This window comes from Erpetoichthys calabaricus, chromosome 9 (assembly GCF_900747795.2).
Source record: "Erpetoichthys calabaricus chromosome 9, fErpCal1.3, whole genome shotgun sequence".
Taxonomy (NCBI): domain Eukaryota; kingdom Metazoa; phylum Chordata; class Cladistia; order Polypteriformes; family Polypteridae; genus Erpetoichthys; species Erpetoichthys calabaricus.
The window spans coordinates 183670449-183690162 of NC_041402.2; the positions used below are offsets into that span (position 1 = coordinate 183670449).

Sequence of the window (19714 nt, forward strand, 5' to 3'; positions counted from 1 at the left end):
GAGAATAAACTGGTTTAAAATGTACCCTTATAGAGGTGGGGGACAAACAATAAAAAAAAGTCCAATAAGATTTTAAAACGAATGTTTGAAAATCGTGCAAAAATAATGAATTTTTCATGTAAGCTAGAGCAAAAAAATAGCAAGTGGAGAAAGGAAAGTTGGGGAGCAAACAGACAAATCTGGTAAGCAAAGACATGATCATTTAATGAAAAGATGCTCGTTAATGTTTGTGCAAAACCACTTATCTTCCCAATCAGTTCTCATAATATTTAGACAACATTCAGCAGCACACACTGATTGAACATCTTAACTAAATTAAATTGGTAAGCCCGTGAAGTGAACTAGGAACAGGGACAAAACACACAACCTGTGGATTTCTCCTTCAGAACTATTGTAGAGTAAAAGCAATAAAGTGGGAAAATGAGATGAGAAACTGTAACAACATCCTACCTCCATAATGCGTCCAATCTGCAGACTTGCTTGGCAAAGGCAACCTGCCCAAAAAAAAAACATTAAATGAGAAAGCCTGAAAACTTCTTAAATAAAGAATAAATTTAAGAAGAATAAATACAGCTAAAAACTAAAGTCTCCAAATAGAACAGGACAAGAAAAAAAAAAAAACAGCATCTGTCCTTGGACAGCAGCCATAGTTTTTAGTTGTGTCCTTGGACAGCAGCCATAGTTTATAGTTGTAATGAACTCCATTAGTCCTGTTAATTATATTGAAAATGTTACACTGGACCTTACATTGGGGGCTATTATTATTATTATACACTATTACATTTATTCATTACTAAGCAGACACAGAAATCACAGTTCCTTAATGTATAGATCGGGTCAAATTACCAGCTGTAGAGCCTTTAGTGTGAAATTGTTTTTCCCCGATGCTCTCGTGATTTCTCACTCAACATTAAACACAGTGTAGTTATGAAGACTGAGAAATCTAAATTAGTCTGCCATTAGTTAAGGGTAAGTGTGAACAGGACCGGTATACTTCCTAGGTTAGCACCAGCCTGAATATACTGGGATATATATACTATGGCTGTAAGCAGGCATTTACAAGATAAACAAATATATTAAATAAAGGTCTTTATACAGATAATCGAAAGAAAAACTGATCATAGAATTCTTCAAACTGAACTCTGGTACGGGCAGAGCCATGCACAGAGCACAAAGTGATTTGGTGTTGAAGACTTGTCACTAGAGACAACATACAGCCTTCTGGGTTAAAAAGGCGTCTGTTACGGAGGTGATTTTCCTACACTTCACATCAGCTACTGTCAGTTCAAGTAAGGTGTGATTAGTCTATTTACAACACCTCTGAACATGGCTGTCATGTTTACCCTGTAGTTTTACATGAATTGCTTGTAATTGTTAAAATGAATTTGTAATTAATGGCATGAGGTACAATTTTGAAAATACATGTAGCTTTTATAAAAGTAGCTTTAAAAAACAAAACAAGTTTTTCAATTCTCTCTCTCACTGGAACAGCTATCAATGATTCCACTATGCATTTTTTTTTTTTTATCTGTTTTACTTACTAAAAACAAAAGGCCATAACCGATACATTCTATTTAGTGAATCAACAGCAAGCACCACTCCACTTGCACAAGGCCAGAATTTTTTACTAACATAAGAAGTACTCTGTTCGGATTTCAATGCTCTGCTTGCCTCATTTATTCAGGAAGTTAGTTACCTGTTAAGCTCCCGAACATGAGCATCCTTGCCCTGCTGGATCAGACAATCCAACACTTCCAGAGGAGAGGTTGAGACGTGCCACTTGCCATCATCTTCAATTGGGTACTTTGCACCAACCCTCTGTGCTGCTTCTGCTGTCTTTCTGGCCACAAAAAGAGCAGCAGCCTTAGGTAATGCCAATTCAAACAGTGCCTCATAGGGGGCAGTTTGCGCCTTACACGGACTGGGGGTGAATAAGGGTTTTTGTCTCTCTTCTGAAGTAACACTAACATGACCTTCTGAGGTCTGGAGGACAGGTCGGTCAATTGGGGTGAACACAGGTTTGAAAGGGAAAGCCCCCTGGTTATCAGTCCTTGTTGTTGCTGCAGGGACCAGTTTGTCAGGTGTGCAAAGGGCATTGTCAGACGACAGCCCACAGCTGGATGCTGCTATCAAGGCTGGATGTGCTGGAATTGCGTGCTTTCTCTCACCATCAGTGAGGGTCTCTGTGGTTCTATAGAAAGGAGAGTCAAAGCCACCGCGTGGACCTGGCGATTCAGACTTTCCTTCAGTGATATTGTGAAGTTCCTCCCTGATAGCATCTGTAAGGAAAAGCATCAATACTCTGTAGATACCAGCAAAGTCAGAAGCCAATAAAAGAAAACTGGCATGATTCTCAATTTAAATATACTGTATCTTTTTTCACTTTAGAAAATTCCATGTTATTATTTTAAAAACCAAGCCAAATGTAGTAGGGCTAACAAGCAAGTTATATTCCATTTAAATCTGTAGCATATTACATGACTCTAGTTGGAAAACATGTCAGACTTAACAACTGAAGTTTCTGGATTTTGTCATCTTGAGAATGTCAAGAGATGTCTCCGAAGTATTGCAAGGGCTCATTACATTCCAAGAGGCAATTAAAATACTCCACTGAAAAATTACAATTTTTTGTAAATGTTACTTACACCATTTACTTTGTAGTGATTGGCGAGAAATTAAGCTCATGTTTACATGCAGAATACAGAGAAAAAAAAGTTATATATAACTTGATGATATAATAGAAGCCACTGCTGACCAATGACAAATGTGAAAAACATTCACAGGAAAAATGTAAAGAGAAATAAAAATATCCTGTTCTTTGTGTCAAATAATCCACATATCTGTTACCCAGTTGTATGCACAGTATTATGAAAAGAGATTTCCTGTTTCTGATGTGTGAGGATTTAATGCTATTTTAGCACAACATGTATGCATTTTTCAACTTTTGAGCATATGGGTTCAATTATAATATGTATCAGAATGTCCAATGAACAAAAGCATGCATTTGAGTGTCCGGGGTTCAAGCTATCCATGACAGGGCTGGAATGTCCAACGAAGAAAGGCCGTAAGAAGCACAAAGAAAGATGCAAGAGTTGGAACATCCATTTAACAGAGATTCATAAAATGTAGGAAGCGACTGAAACTGACAGACTTACCAGTTTACCATTAAGCCCATTTTAATAATTAGGCATTTTGTTATGCTAGTATGTATGTAAGTGTGTACATACACATACATATATTGTATATGTTGTGGCAGGTGGCCGGGTGTGGTCCGCAGCCGCCTGCCTATTTAAGGAGCCGCCTCCCTACAATCAAGGCTGGAGTCGGGTGAGGAGGTGGACGAGGTCAGAGGAGGCGGCAAGGAGAGGCCCTGAGTGTTTGTGAAGAGAAAGAGACGGCCTGTGAAGAGCCAGGATTGTGAGAGACTGTGGGGGTTTGTTAGTGTGGTGCACATAAGACTTGTATATATTAATTGTAAATAAACGTGTGGTAATGGCTTTAAATGTGTCTGCCTGCCTGTGTCCGGGTCGCCTATTTCACAATGTGTGTGTTTATGTATATCTGTTATTCTATTTCAAACTTCTTTCTGACATTAAAAAAAAAAAAAAAATCATTTTTAGGTGGAGTATTCCTTTAACGTACTGCCTGACAGCAGAACAGCTTGAAGAAATGCTTTCTAAGGAAAGGCAAACTCAGCCACAATCCTTTTTCCATTCTGTCATGGCATGACAAACATAAAACAACAGATAAAACTCTCCTCAAGTTTGTGCAGTCGAAAACACACGCCTTCTTTCTTACCTTGTGGTCATATTATATGTATTGTACTTCTAGATGAGTGCTCATTAATTGTCAATTCTTTGTCCCAATGACTTGGGACATGAAACTTGTCTGAATTTGCATGTGTGAGCCCCAGAAAGGAATTAAAATTACATGATTGGCAGTCACAGGGGCATGTCACAAACAGGCCCCAAATGACTAAGATTTTGTAAAATGAAGTCTACCCAACTTTTCCAGTGATTTTCTGCTGTAGTGAAATCAGGGCTTTAGTAAACTCTCTATTTCTAAATACCTCCCACTTTGGATTCTTACATTAAAAGTGCAACTATGCTCGAGTATTAAAGGAAATAGTAATTTGTCAGTGGGAGAAGGAAGAAATACCTCCAACAAAACGCCTCACTAAGGCTGTATAAATCCCTGACAAAATATAAAAGCAAGCCATTACGATCCACTTTCAACAGACACATTTCAGTCAGTACTATTTTTTTATAGCTTAAAAGCAGTTTTAGTAGCCTACAGTACACCATGCAACAAATGTACCACAATTGAAATAATCATTTCCTACAAAGGTGCTATAAAGGTGCTCCATCCTGGTACCATCGATACAATGCATATGCAAGAAATCTTTTGGTGGACAAGTATTTTTTAATCTGAACTACTAAAATTTTTTGGAATTTAAGAGCCACTAACCATCTTCTCGCTCCTTCTGATCCTGCTGTTCAAGCTCTTTGATGAATTGTGGAAGGTCATCCAAAGTCATGGTTGTCTTGCTTTCAATTGCATCACCTAGCAGAAATAAAAAAAGATATGAAAAAGATCTACCGGATTTTTTTTTTTTTTTTAAGGGGGATAAAACATCAAATAGAGTCCATCAACCGACCTGAGCCTCCAATCACCACTGAAGATGCCCCATCATAGTCATGGCCGGTTCCTGGCCTCATATCCTGAAAAGTAAATGCCTCAGTAACTCTAGGAATACCATCACATACAGCACCACAATTGTAAAGCACATTACAACAAACAATCACCTTAACTCTGCTAGGGTGTCCATCATTTGTGGTTGAAATTAGTTAAAAATACAAGACACATCTTTAAGGAAAATGTTGAGACTTTATAACAAGCCTGCATGAGCATCAACAACATTTTACAGATATCCCATAGTAAAAAAAAATGACAAATAAGTAAACATATGTATAATTAAACGTTGCATAACTCCCATACTCTGCGGTGGGCTGGCGCCCTGCCTGGGGTTTGTTTCCTGCCTTGCACCCTGTGCTGGCTGGGATTGGCTCCAGCAAACCCCCCGTGACCCTGTAGTTAGGATATAGCAGGTTGGATAATGGATGGATGGATGCATAACTCCTATACTCCTTTAAAGTATTTTATAAAGATAACGATGCAGGGGTGGTGGGGAGTTTATTGTAAAACGAATATTTCAGAATAAGGATAGGTATTAAATGTGTCAAAAAACGATTCAAGGTTGAAGCAGCAGTTCAAAAAATGTAAGGAAATTGGATCAATAAAAACAGAAACAGATTCTGCAGATCGCCTATAACAATTCAGTGAATCAAAACGGAGTCTTTTCTTAATGATGATCTTTGTTGAAGATCAAAAATTCAAATGCAAAAGGCGACAATTTTGATCTTGTTTTTCACTGATCAAATGTTTGCAGCCAAACAACATGTCACAGTTGACCAAAAAATTATTTAATAAGAAAAGTGATGTACATAACTAAAGCTGATTTAAGAATATATAAGAATGTGGCCTGGTGTCTTACCTTGTGGGTTGGGGTGATGGTCTGTGGTTGGACAGAAATGTTCACATATTCATCTGAGCAAAAATGAGGAGGAGAAGAGGTGGTAGGTGTGTTGGAAATGGTACCTTTGTTCCCAACTTTAAAAAAAATAAATAAAAAACAGCAGGTTAGACTTTTAAAAGGGTGCATCACCACCAAGACAAACAAATGAACAATATTCTTTGCTTTTTAACCACATCATGTGTAAACTCGAAGTGGAAATCAAAATATTTTCAGTACAAAACTTAGGATAGAAGTATGAGCTTTTTTGTACATTTACAGAAAGGTGCATTGGCATACCAGGTGTGTTATGAAGCCTGCATGGTTGATTGGGAGCACTGTGAGACAGCTCTGATGCAACATTTGTAGGGGAAATTCCACGTGAGGATGGGGGTGTGGACATCCCACACACTGTGGAAGGGCTCCAGAATACATCCTATGGAGGTGATAGGAATGCAGTGTTCAGTAAATATCATCATCATACAGAACAGGCAATTCAATTAAATGAAAAATATTCTTCTTACCCGATTGGGATCATTGGAACACCGTAATGTCTGAGGACTCCGACAAGATGGCTGTGCCATGGTTTGGCGGGGTGTGGTGAATGGGGTGGATGAGGCACTCGCTGCAAAACAGCAAATCGTCAGGATACAATATGCTATCTGGCATTTATTTGAAAAGCTGTATAAGAGAATGATAACTGATAAGGTGGACAGGCATTTTTAAGCATGGCACACAAAAGCTGCCATCATACAAGATTAACAGAGTATAATGCTAAGATAACTCAAAATGAAGAATGGAGGGGAGTAAACCACAGTAAAGTACTCACTGAGATGCAAACCAATACTAGTGTTTATGAGCAGGGAACTTAGCAAAATATGTCAGGTTAAAAAAAAAAAAAAAAAAAAAAAGACTTACTGTAACAGCTGTGGGGGTCAGTAATGTCAGTCTGTCGGTGCTGGAGATGCGTAGTGAAATGCTCTGGAATCGAGGAGTACCCCTCCTCACAGGAAGCTTCTTTTGGGTCCAGAGACACTTTGGCACATTCAATTACAATGTCATGTATTTCAAACCTTTTCCATCTTTAGCAAAAAAAAAAAAAAAAAAGAAAAAAAAAAAAGTCTTCTGAATTTACAGAGGATTCAAAACAGACCACTCTATTTTCACCAGTATAAAGACTAGCTTCAAACAAGCTAAACTACACACATTAAGAGTAGACCCAATTGAAACAACCTCATTACCCCTTCTTCTCCAAGTGTTCTTTCACTGTACATTGTGGCAAAAAGTTTTTATTTTTATAATTCAGAATTTATTACATTAGTCCTTGTGAGGATTATGCATCCAAGAACACACAGAATGAGCTTGGGACAGACGTATATTCCAAAAGTAGTATTTGCTATTTTATAGCATAGTAATTATGAAGTTCCATTGGATATTCTTATTGACATTCTATGCAAACCTCATTTTTGTTAACTGCATGAACTGTCTTATTTTATTAAACCTTACAGCAGACACCTTCAATGATGTTGCTGCATTTTGTTCAGCTGGACATTAAATATTGTTACTGGTCCAGAGCAGACTGTTTCACAACACAGCCATTAGGAGAACAGATCATAAATGTGAACTGAATGATCCCATTCTGCACTTCCACAGAATTCACTGTAGTAAAAGCCAGTCTGCTCCACATTTGAACTGTACAGTGCACTCTGCACAGAGTTAGAAATCATACCATAATATTGCCCCAGGCTCACAGCAGTTACAGATAATACATACCATATATTCTTCAAATCTTTTTTTTTTTTTTTTTTTTTAATATATAGTTGAAGTACCTGGTTGGGTCCAGCTCATGGTCTTTGGTCCCTGTCACAAGTTCAGGGTGGATCCTTACATGCTCCAACATTGGCTAAAAATGTGAAAACACATAATAACTCCACACTGAAATCATGACTCTCGAATACAAACTTGACTAACAAAGGCAACCTACAAAAACAAAACTTACGACACATCCCAGATTTTTGGTTCTACCACCACTAAAACTTCAAAGCTCACCTTCACTATCTCCTCAAAAGTCTCCATGTTCTCTTTCATGCTATAGTGTGAGCGAAGGTATGACACAAAGTTGCAAGGGTACATCCCATAAAGCCGATGAAAGAGTGCATAAACGCTTACGTGCAAATGGATTAAATAAACCTCAGGCGTATTCCCTGTTACAAGCAGAAAACACAAGTTAATCCTATTTGAAAGTGAAATAAGTTTTAGTGTGTTATTAGCTTAAAAATAATGAAGTACTCCAATTAGAATGAGACTCATTTTAAATGCATTTCAAAAACTGTTGTCCAGCATTTTATTAGTGACACTTGTCACAATTTATTTACATTTGGAATTTGATGTAATGTCATGCTAAACTTCAACCACAACCTGCTGATCTCCTATTAAGTACGTACAATAAAGTCTCGTAGCTGATTCAGCAAGGGCTTTGTGGTGTGGCTCACAATGAAAAAGGATACAAGTACAATTATGACAAGTTTATTTTAATAAGGTATTTACCTGGAGTTTTCAGGTTCCAGGAAGCTAAGCGACCAAAGATGTCAAAAAACTCGTAGAGGTTTTGTTTGCCGGGCTGTGGGATCATCGGTAGAAGGATAATTAACACAAGGACTCCCGTTATTAGAACCACAATGTTGGTATCAGTCTGGAAACAAAATTGAACTGGTAAAACACAAGTTTTTAATACACAAAAAAACAACTCTTACATAATGAATATGAAGCTACTTTACATTTCAGTTAAATGCATACAAGGTAGCAATCACTAAAAATTACAGTCCATTCTGGAGGATTTAAATCAATATAAGAAATCCTTCATCTATGAACACAGAATATCAGCTTACTTGAAAACCATCACTTTTTAAAGAAAATGTATATAGTTAAACCTTCACTTTCAAATCAAATATGTGGACTTACATTGTTTAGGAAATTTAATTGAAATCAACTTTATTTATAATCTGTCTAAATTTCTGTACAATATGAAAATAAATGTGAGTTATAAACAGAGACTGACTGAAGTTTACTCTGGGTTCAAGTACCACTCCATAGCCTCCAAAGGTCAAGCAAGACGAGAATTTCCCCTCTGAGATTAATAAAATATATCCAAAAAAATAAAATAAAAAGGCAAACAAACAATACAAAGGCAGAGTCTGCAAGCAATTGAACAACTTGATAAAGGAATACATTTTTTCAAATTTTTCTTAAATTTTAAAACAAAAAACTAGTTAAGGACCAGAGAGTGACCAGAGTGTTGAGTACTTTCAGGTGCAACTCTTGTGCATAAGTACCCTTCGTTACAAAGTATTTTATAGCACAGGTTTTCACTGGTGCTGCACTTTCACTAAAGTAGTTCCACAGGCCCTGACACACCCAGAAGAACATAAAAATCCAGGAGGAACTTACAACAGATCTGCGGCATTTGTGGTTTGAATGTGGTCAGTTAATGGCTTTGAAAATCTAGTGAGAATGCACCTTGTCATATTATCCATGGTAAGTGCACGGGAAGAACAGCACACAGTAAGAAGACACAGCACAGTCTCTTCATTGGTCTGGGAACAGCAACATTCCAACGAGCTGAAAAGTGTTGCCCTAGTTAAAGAAATCTTAACTGAGCAATAGTCTGTTGTCACCTCTGTTCTCATAAGGAAATAAACTGAAAATGAAGCAAATTATATTCTTCTGAATGCTATGAATTTTCAGTCTAGTGGAAGCTCTACAGAGAAGAGATCAGTTCTTAGCATATGAGACATACTAGACTCCATTAAAGATGTAGTAATCCCAATTACAAGAAGAAACTGGTAACGTCGAATTCATCTTTTATTTCTCTAAAGCAGTGGTCCCCAACCTTTTTGACAGCAAGGACCACTTTATTAGATGCAAATTTTTCCACGGACCAGTCGGGGGGGGGGGGCAGTTTTATACACAATTTACATAACATTTCTATTATTATTAAGCAGTTCGCATACGTTTGCAACCCGAGATTTTTCTTTTTTTTTGCATATAGCAAAGACATATGCTTTGCATTTGCCATTCCAACAGATTGCACATCACAAACATTAACACTGTTATCGTTTTTTTCGTGTCTGCCGTTTCTATAGGAGGGCGACAAGGAGTTAAATTCCAATGGATGTTTTTCAAATGTTGACAAGCAATAAGCAAAAGGTATCACTGAAAACCACAGAAAACAAAAACAGCAAAAAAAAAAAAAACAGTACGAGGAAAGTTTGAAGAAAGAATTTTTTTTTTTTTTTTTACAATGTTTCTGTTTGGGGATCGTTGTGCAAACGTGCACATCTGAGCTGCGACCACAGATCTAAGTGCTCTGTGGATGATTCATTCAGGCATTTCAAGGTCACTTCATTGTAATGAAAGAATCTGCTGAATGTACTTCGTAGTAACGCGATTTCTATAGACTCGTGTCATATTGGGAAACTATCGGGACCGTAACAATACGTTGTTGTAATACTCTCTCCTCTCTCTGCGCCGCTGCAAAGCCCCGCCCGCCAAGCGTTCTGAAAAGTCTGAGTGAGTTTCCGTTGCCGGCAGTTCTCTCGCGGCCCGGCTGTCAGACGGCTGCGGCCCAGTAGTGGGTCGCGGACCGGTGGTTGGGGACCCCTGCTCTAAAGTATTTGTTCCATACAAACAGGCGGGTTTACTTTATTCAGTAAACTTTTAAAGCAAAACTCAAACTGGTAACTGCAATTTTCAAAACAATGTTCATATGAAAGACAATCAAAAAGCTACAGATTAACAGGTACCTGTTTTATTCATTGCACAAAAGTGTTACTTGTTAAAATTTCAACTTTTCATTTCAACAATTAGGCTCCTTATCTTCAAGTAATTAACAAATCATGCGTAATTTATATTGGAGTTGCATGTGTCGCTATAGATTAAAGTCCAGCTCCAATATCCCTGAGACACAAAAATAAAATAGCTAAAAAATACTAGAGGTTGCTCTGTGAGTTTCTTTAAGTATTTCCTCCTCACTTTAACTGTTTATATTTTGAATGGTTAGTTTTTATTATCATTAGTAATAAACAGGCTTAATCTAGAAGTGACAAAGATTTTAATTGATTTTATTAAAAATGAGTAACATTCCATACAGTCAAGCTTAACCAAACTAAATTCAACCCCCACCCAAGAGAAACAGGGGAAGGCCAACAGCCAGAGTAAAACTTTAAAAGTAGAAAAGAGGAAAGAGAACCCTTTTCTCAATATAAATGCTTATTCTAACATGTTATTGAACAGATCCTTTAGGTTCTAAAAAATTTTGAACAGATTCTCTAAGTGAGAAATTGATTTTTTCCAATTTGAAATAGTATAAAACATCAGTTATCCATCGACTTAAAGGTGGGCTATGATTCTTCCAGTTGAGCAAGATAAGTCTACGTGCTAGTAGGGAAGTAAAGGCAATAACGATTTGTTTGTCCTTCTCCACTTTAAACCCATTTGGGAGTACACCAAGCACAACTGTTAATGGATTAGGAGTGATTGTGACACCAAGGCTCTCTGATAGACATTTTAAGATTTTGGTCCAGAATGATGTTAATTTGGTGCATGCCCAAAACATGTGACCCAGTGAGGCTGGAGCTCGACTGCATGCTCACACGGTTGGATCTTGCCCTGAAAACATTTTGGACAATTTTAAATGAGACAGATGTGCTCAATGAAAGATTTTAAGTTGAACAATTGTATTCTTTGTGCATATGGAGTAGAGTGAATTCTATGCATGGCTGCCTTCCAATCCTTTTCTGAAATGTTGAGTAAGATCTTTTTCCCCACTGTACTCATGGGATCTTTTAAAGGAAGGGACTTTAGTTTTTTTTTTATATATTATATATTATAGAAATGCTGTCTGGGTCTCCAAGACTGATCAATATTTCTTCTGGAATAGAACTAAGTGGGAGGTGAGAAAAATTGGGCAGATTCCATTGAGCAAAAGTTTCTAATTTGAAAGCAGTGGAAAAAATTGTGTTAAGCTGAATTTGAAGTGTAGTTTTGCGTAAGATGCAACGATATTATCTATAGTAATCCCTCCTCCATCGCGGGGGTTGCGTTCCAGAGCCACCCGCGAAATAAGAAAATCCGCGAAGTAGAAACCATATGTTTATATGGTTATTTTTATATTGTCATGCTTGGGTCACAGATTTGCGCAGAAACACAGGAGGTTGTAGAGAGACAGGAACGTTATTCAAACACTGCAAACAAACATTTGTCTCTTTTTCAAAAGTTTAAACTGTGCTCCATGACAAGACAGAGATGACAGTTCCGTCTCACAATTAAAAGAATGCAAACAGATCTTCCTCTTCAAAGGAGTGCGCTTCAGGAGCAGAGCATGTCAGAGAGATAGAGAAAAGCAAACAAATCAATAGGGCTGTTTGGCTTTTAAGTATGCGAAGCACCGCGGCACAAAGCTGTTGAAGGCGGCAGCTCACACCCCCTCCGTCAGGAGAAGACAAAGAGAAAGAGAGAGAGAGAGAGAGAGAGAGAGACAGACAGAGTTTGTTTTTCAATCAAAAATCAATACGTGACCTTCGAGCTTTTAAGTATGCGAAGCACCTGCAGCATGTCGCTTCAGGAAGCAGCTGCACAGAAGGTAGCAACGTGAAGATAATCTTTCAGCATTTTTAGACGAGCATCCGTATCTTCTAGGTGTGAAAACAGCCCCCCTGCTCAATCCCCCTACGTCAGGATCAGAGACAGTCAGCGCAAGAGAGAGAGAAAAGTAAGTTGGGTAGCTTCTCAGCCATCTGCCAATAGCATCCCTTGTATGAAATCAACTGGGCAAACCAACTGAGGAAGCATGTACAAGAAATTAAAAGACCCATTGTCCGCAGAAATCCGCGAACCAGCAAAAAATCCGCGATATATATTTAAATATGCTTACATATAAAATCCGCGATGGAGTGAAGCCGCGAAAGGCGAAGCGCGATATAGCGAGGGATTACTGTATATACAAATCTCTAAGTGATTGAATTCCATACATTATCCAAACAAAAAAAAAAACACTATACAAGTTTGTGAGGGTAGAAAATGGTGGTTACATGTATATGTGCAACAGATAAATGCCTCTCTATGTTAAAGTGCTTCCTACACTGGTTTGATATTCTGAGTGAATGAAGGAATATTGGGTTGTTCGTATATTGACAATAACTCATTTATTGGGGTACAAAGCAAGGAATATAAATAAGTGCTACACAGGATTTTTGTTCTGTTGGGGACCAGGCTTGTGTGGTTTATCAACTTGTGTCAATATCCAGGTTTTTATAACTTGTATATCTGCCGCCCAGTAATAAAACTGAAAATGCCACCTTCTGCTTTAGGTTGTTGTAGGGTCACCCTTTGGATGCGTGGATGTTTCGATTCCAGGTAAATGAGGTTATGATAGAATCTATTGTCTTAAAATCTGATTTGAGAATGTACTGTATATGGTGATGCTTTGAAATAGAAAAAGAAGCTTGGGAAGGATAATCATCTTGACAGTGTTGATTATTCCTGCTAAACTGAGTTGGAGGGTAGACCATCTATGCACATCTTGTTTAAGTTTTTCCATCCAAACAGCAAAAAATTGTTCAGAAACAGCTTTATATTTACTTGTAACGTTTACCCCCCCCCCCCAAAGTATTTAAACTGATCTGCAATGATAAATGGGAATGTGTCCAATCTAATATTGTGTGCTTGTGAGTTCACTAGAAAAAACACACTTATATTCAAATTAATTTTGAGTCCAGATAGCTTTTGAAATTCTGCTAATGCTTTAAGGACAGCTGGCACAGAAATTTGTGGGTCTGACATATACAGTACCATATCATCTACTTCGACAGTTCAAGTACTTCTCTGATAATCCTCTTTATCTCAAGCATTTTAAAAATGAACAGCCAGTGGCTCAATGGTGATTGCAAAGAGCAGTGGTGATATAGGGAATCTTTATCTAGTACCACATTCTAGTATGAAGCAGTCTGAAATAATGTAAATATAAACTAAAGCTTCTGGACTGCTACACAATAGTCTGATCCATGCACATATGTTTGGGCCAAACCCAAATTAGTACAATGTGGTGAACAAGTAGTCCCATTCAACAATACCAAATGCTTTTTCTGTATCCAAAGATAAGATCTCCAGAGTGTTAAGACTTTATGGGTGAATATATTACATCAAACTAGCACTGAAGATTGGAAGCCAATGGTCTGCCTTTAATAAATCCAGTTTAATATTGTTATCACTGAAACAAGCACTTTCTTAGTCATTCTAGCTAGAACTGTGAAGAGTACCTAAAGATCCTTATTCAGAAGCGAGATCGGTCTGTATGATGCACATTGTAATAAGTCCTTATTTTTCTTACAAAAGACGGTAATTAATGCTTGACAAAAAGTTTGGGGCAGAATATTATTGCCTGTGGCTTCTATAAATGTCAATAGTAGGGGAGCTAACTTAATTGAATTTTTTTATAAAATTCAGCATGGCAGCAATCAGAACCTGCTGCTTTCCCACTCTGAAGTGCGTTTATAGCATCTAGTAATTCTGAGAGTGTCAGAGGTTCATCCAGTCCCACTGCACTGAGTGTATCTAGCTGTGGTACCTGTAATGTATATTTAAAAAAAAAAGCATTAGATTGTGTCTTGTCTTCTTTAAACTGAGTAGACTATAAGGACTTATAGTACTCTCTAAATGTATGCATTACATTTTTATGGTCAATGATTTTCTCTGTTTGTGCTGGTAATTAGTGATATTGCACTGTTAACTTCCTGCTTGTGGATCTGTTGAGCCAAGATCTTATTAGCCTTCTCTCCATGTTCATAGTAATGATGCCACAATTTGTTGTCATCCATCCATCCATTGTCTCCCACTTATCCGAGGTCGGGTCGCGGGAGCAGCAGCTTGAGCAGAGATGCCCAGACTTCCCTCTCCACGGCCATTTCTTCTAGCTCTTCCGGGAGAATCCCAAGGCGTTCCCAGGCCAGTCGAGAGACATAGTCCCTCCAGCGTGTCCTGGGTCTTCCCCGGGGCCTCCTCCCGGTTGGACGTGCCCGGAACACCTCACCAGGGAGGCGTCCAGGAGGCATCCTGATCAGATGCCCGAGCCACCTCATCTGACTCCTCTCGATGCGGAGGAGCAGCGGCTCTACTCTGATTTGTTTAACAAATTTGTTGTCAAGAGATTGAATTTTAATTTCAAATGTCTTTTCCTATAAAGTGCCTCATTTGGAGACCTGGCGTGTTCTTGATCTATTCTGGTAATTTCACTGATTAACTCGGACACCTTCCTGGTTTCCAATTTATTTTTGTGGGAGAGAGATGAAATCTCTCCTCTTAAAAATGCCTTCAGAGTTTCCCAGTGTATTCCTGCAGAGACCATTGAGGATGCATTTGTCTCTAAAAAGTAATCAGTCTGCTTGGATATAAATTCTTCTGATATTTAAATCATGAGTGTTAACATTTACAAAACAGGAATCTACTCTCAAGATTTCTCCATCACATACAATGTATTTGTGATTGCGACTTATATGTTTTGTATCTCAAAAATCTCCAAACAGCAGATGTGGCTTGTTTGCCTTTGAGCTATATTTTGAAATGCAGTGAATCTGAAGTGCAACCGACAGAATTAAAGGTGGAACAAACAAACTTATAAACAAAATATAAACTTGGTTGAAATAAACTTCATACCCAGAATGACCCTGCACAAACGCAAAGATGAAACACATAACAAAATTGGTGTGGTACTCAAGCACCATGTATTTAACAAGGATTGTTTTACACAGAAAGTGTCCATATTTCTCAAAAAAAAAAAAAAGGAAATCTTTACTTCCTCTACAGCTATACACTTTGTCTTTTACATGAGAAGATTATAGTAACTTACTGATTTACTTCCAGACACCTTATAATTTGGCAATTTTTTAACATTTTATACTCTGTCCTAGTTTAGATTTTCTGTCACCTTAAATTCAAGTCCAGTATTCATTTATTACTCTTAAGAAGCCACAGGACAAAGCTGATGCCTAGAGGACTGTATTGGACTTATCCTTCAAGTAGGATTGATGCACCCCTAGTATAAACCCAGTTTACATTCTCAATTTGTAGCTGAACTAAATGCTTGGGGAACTCTGCCTCCAAATGATAGAAAGAGCAGACATCAACAAGCAACACATACCAGGTCGCCCTAGCCCAAAATCTAAGTCTACACAAGGATTAAACATACATTTTAAATAAACCCTTATATCCCAATGCATACCTTTAAACATTTCAATAAAGCTTGGAGGATTGGGGCACGAGATACTTTGTGTATCCAAGGTGGTTGTTTCCGGATGACATGTTCTAGTAGTGTGAGAGTAGCCAGACGGCAGGCAGACTTGGTCATACAATCATTCAATTTATCAAGAAGGTGCTGTGAAAGAGAGAGAGCGCGCAAAGGCAGAAAATATCAGGATTTACAATTGAGACTTTGCTTTTTTTTTTTTTTTTTTTAAATTAGCAAGAAACAAACATCGATACTACTCATTTCTATATTCTGTTGCATACAATTCACAACATCTACTGTGAAACCTACTATGCATACTGAGATGACTGATAGTATGCATATCATTATATATATATATATATATATATATATATATATATATAATAATAATTAGATTATAAGATATTTGATATATATTACATACACACAATTTTTTTTTTCCTCAAAAGCATTTTTCACAATGGCTTAAAATAACCTCCGCTTCTTGTACCTGCTAGTTCCTTACCTTATCATGTGGCTCCCTGACAGAGGATAGGATGTGCAAAGCCTGCCCGGAGTTCGTTTCTAGGTAATAGTCCACCAAGCTGTTTAGGAAAATTGACCCTCGATCTGAAAGGCCAAAAAGATAGTGTGGGGGATGAAGAAAAGCACTGGTTCTCAAAGCTTTAACTTTCTATCACAGTTAAAAAAAAAAAAAAAAAAAAAAAAAAAAATCTTTTGGGGAGGTCTGCCACCTTTCACGTGAACCAAACCCCCCAAAACAACCCCCCACCCCCAGTCATCTTGGAATTTAATTTTTTTTAGGAGGCTATTAAGAGATTTCTTAACACTAAGTGGTAGTGAATGCATTTACAGCCACCTCAACACCAATATTAACAAATATTAAGCCGACTAAAGTGTATTTATGGATCCTTGAGAGGAATTACACATTCAATACTCTGAAGTTTGATTAGCAGGATGTCTTAAATGTAAATGCCAAAATTAACGAGAAAAAGCAAAATAAAACAGATTCAATTACTGATTCTCTCCTTAATTGCCTTTTTCTTAAATACAGAAAACGTTGTGCAAATAGTTTAATGATAGTGGCTGCTGTGAAAGCCATTATGTATAATTTACACAGAAGTTTACAGTTAATTTCATAAAAGTGTTTCTGGTCAAATAGCAACTGCCGAAAAAACAAAAACCGAGTTGAATACACTCTGGAATATTCTACTGCTGACAGTTCATTTATTTCAATGGATGATCTGAGCAGCCACATAAGCTAAACCGAGAACTGTAACTGAAAATGGCATGTATGAGAACCAGGATCCATGTGCATTTTTTGGTAGTTTTACATATGTTGGCTATTCTTTACAAAAAAAAAAAAAAAAAAAGTGTGACGAGACTAATGTTTTAAATATCTTTTGACCTTAGCATTATAACATAGCACAGGGGTTGGCAACCTTTCAGTGGTGTTGTGTCAAACTTATTTTACAATGTTACTCTGCATGCCAACATAATTTTATCAATTTTGTTATATATAGTATCAAAATTGGTCCGGTTTTAATGGGCTTCAAAAGTATATACTGTACTTTTGAAGCACATTAAAACCGAATCTTATATTATTGCTCATTCAACATTTTAAAAATACATAGGATGATATGTGAAAAGAATGTTTTGTCAAATGTTTTTATAACTACATTTGGTGGCTTTATTTTTGGTTCCAATTATTTGACTAAAATAAGTAGTTTGTTTCTTAAAGCCAGAAACAGTCCTTTTTATAGCTTCACTTTTCTCAGAGTTTTTAAGCGTGGACTGATGTTTAGTTTGATAATGTCCTTGTACACTTGATGTATGACACACGACACTTTCACAGCATAATGCACACACAGCACTGAACACATGCTTTCCCTTTATATGCGAGTCACGTATGCAAAACATAGGTGGGGAAGTGGAGCACAAACTCATGCACTGTAATTAAAATATAATAACAAGAGGTTGGTTTTAATGTTCCACTGCCTGCACTGAAAATGTAGGTGAGGGTGCAAATGTGTGCTCTGTAATTAAAATGTATTATTATTATTTTTTTTACTATATTTCAATTCAATCAGAGTGCCCTTGAAAATCGTTCTGTATGCCACGCTTGCCGACCCTTGACACAGCACATAACAGCTCTATAATATGTAGTCTGAAATAGCAACTTGGTTTGACAGGCTCAAAATGCAGATGATTTTTTCTAGCATATGATCAGAATTCAAACTTCACGACTATGTAGTTTAAATCGGTTGCACCAGCGGCATTTTTCCACTAAACTGAAGTGGCAATGCTACCTAGCAAGCAATCTTGACTTTTTGCAGATTAAATAATATAAAATCAAACACTACAAAAATGCAAACACTGAATTCTGATTGAAGAAAAAAAAAAAAAAAACTAACTTTTGTGCCATTTTCTTCTTTGCTATTGCAACATTACATTTATGTCCACCAGGCAAGTAATATGTATTTAAGAAACTAAGAAACTTTCTAATCTAACTTTGGTAGAAGGCATTACCTTTAGCTATAGGGCACACAACTATAGGATAATCTACTAATCAATATCAGAAAAGCCCAATTCTTAGAATTTACATATATCATGACTGAAGATTCTTGTTTTGACATGTACAATTGCTAGAGGATCTCCTGAGTTGGTTTCATATTACTCACTTATACTGCCTTTTAAATCTGCTGGAGTAATCATTTTTAATTTACAAGTCTTCTATCTAAATGAAAGTGTCACTATTTACACATGGAATGAGCGATTTCTGAATTCTGCTGACAACGATTGTTGTAATATAGTACTAAAAGTATCCTACATACGTTAATGTGTAAGCCCAGAAACTCTGTAAAAACATTTTTATTGCTAATATTTTAATTCAGTGTTCTTTGAACATATGCATATGACAACTAGATGTTTTTCTACCGTCCTCATTTTTCTACACAATTTTCACCAAAGATACAGTATATAATCACAGACAAAGTACAGCAGAAAGTCAAAAAAGAGAAGTTTAAATAGCCTTCTCCAGTACTTGATCTTCAACTGAGTAAACATGCATACTTATCTAAAAAAATTCATCTCCAAAGAAGAAAAATGAAAACAAATAGCTAAAGTATATTTGTCTTAAATGCCAATTGATCTTTAACTACAGAAACTAATCATTTCATTTTAATAATGCCAAAATATCGTACCTGCGTTAAGGTGCTCATTTATAGCAGCCCTGACTTCTTCCAGTTCGTGTAGGTCAGACGTCTCTAGAAGATGGAGGAGATCCCCCACATTGGGCTGTTCCTTCGCCATCCTCTTTGAGGTGTCTTAAGTGTGGCAGGTGGGTTTATTAGGGTGGGTAGTGGGGGGGGGGGGGGTGTTTTCTGAGGGAGCAGCTGCAAGGGTATGACACACCAGGAGAACTGGTTTCCGTCACCTGCTAGGGTGGGGAGGGGAAGGGAAGGGGGGAGGGAGGGCCACTCTTGCTGTTCACTCCAACAGCTTCCAGCCTGAACCAAGCAACAACCTGCAGAAAGAGAAACAAAGAATAATTAGAAACGCATTTTGCCAATTTTACTTCAAACACCAAAAAATGAATCTAAAGAAAGCACCTCCATGATGAATATAAAAATTTCAGCCATAAGGTGGCAGTGGCAGAAATGATTAGTTTGGAGAAGACCTTCACAAGCCATACATATGAGTGAAACAGTAGACAGATACAATGACCACAAATGAGCAACATAGTATTTAATGCTGCTGCCCCAAAACTGGGTTTAAATACTGGCACTTTCACTATCATCTGGCATTTTCAACACTTTTCCAAGTATTTACTGCCTTTCTTCCATATCCCAAAAATGTGTGCA

At 37.3% G+C, this 19714-nt stretch overlaps 1 protein-coding gene across 2 annotated transcripts in view; it reads right to left on the reverse strand.

The window, feature by feature from the left end:
• LOC114656939 (hamartin-like) overlaps positions 1-19409 on the reverse strand; it is a 180543-nt gene extending 161134 nt beyond the window's left edge. For both annotated transcript variants that reach the window (XR_007935827.1, XM_028808576.2), the window contains exons 1-14: positions 19055-19409; positions 16357-16460; positions 15846-15998; positions 8120-8264; positions 7622-7776; positions 7402-7475; positions 6491-6654; positions 6097-6197; positions 5873-6008; positions 5555-5670; positions 4658-4721; positions 4468-4563; positions 1697-2279; positions 451-494 (exon numbers count right to left, since the gene is read on the reverse strand). Coding sequence is in view for 1 of the 2 variants with exons in the window: in XM_028808576.2 (XP_028664409.1) it covers positions 451-494; positions 1697-2279; positions 4468-4563; positions 4658-4721; positions 5555-5670; positions 5873-6008; positions 6097-6197; positions 6491-6654; positions 7402-7475; positions 7622-7776; positions 8120-8264; positions 15846-15998; positions 16357-16460; positions 19055-19163 (2044 nt within the window). In the remaining variant the exon portion in view is untranslated. The remainder of the gene's footprint in view (positions 1-450; positions 495-1696; positions 2280-4467; positions 4564-4657; positions 4722-5554; positions 5671-5872; positions 6009-6096; positions 6198-6490; positions 6655-7401; positions 7476-7621; positions 7777-8119; positions 8265-15845; positions 15999-16356; positions 16461-19054) is intronic.
• Between the last annotated feature and the right edge of the window lie 305 nt (positions 19410-19714).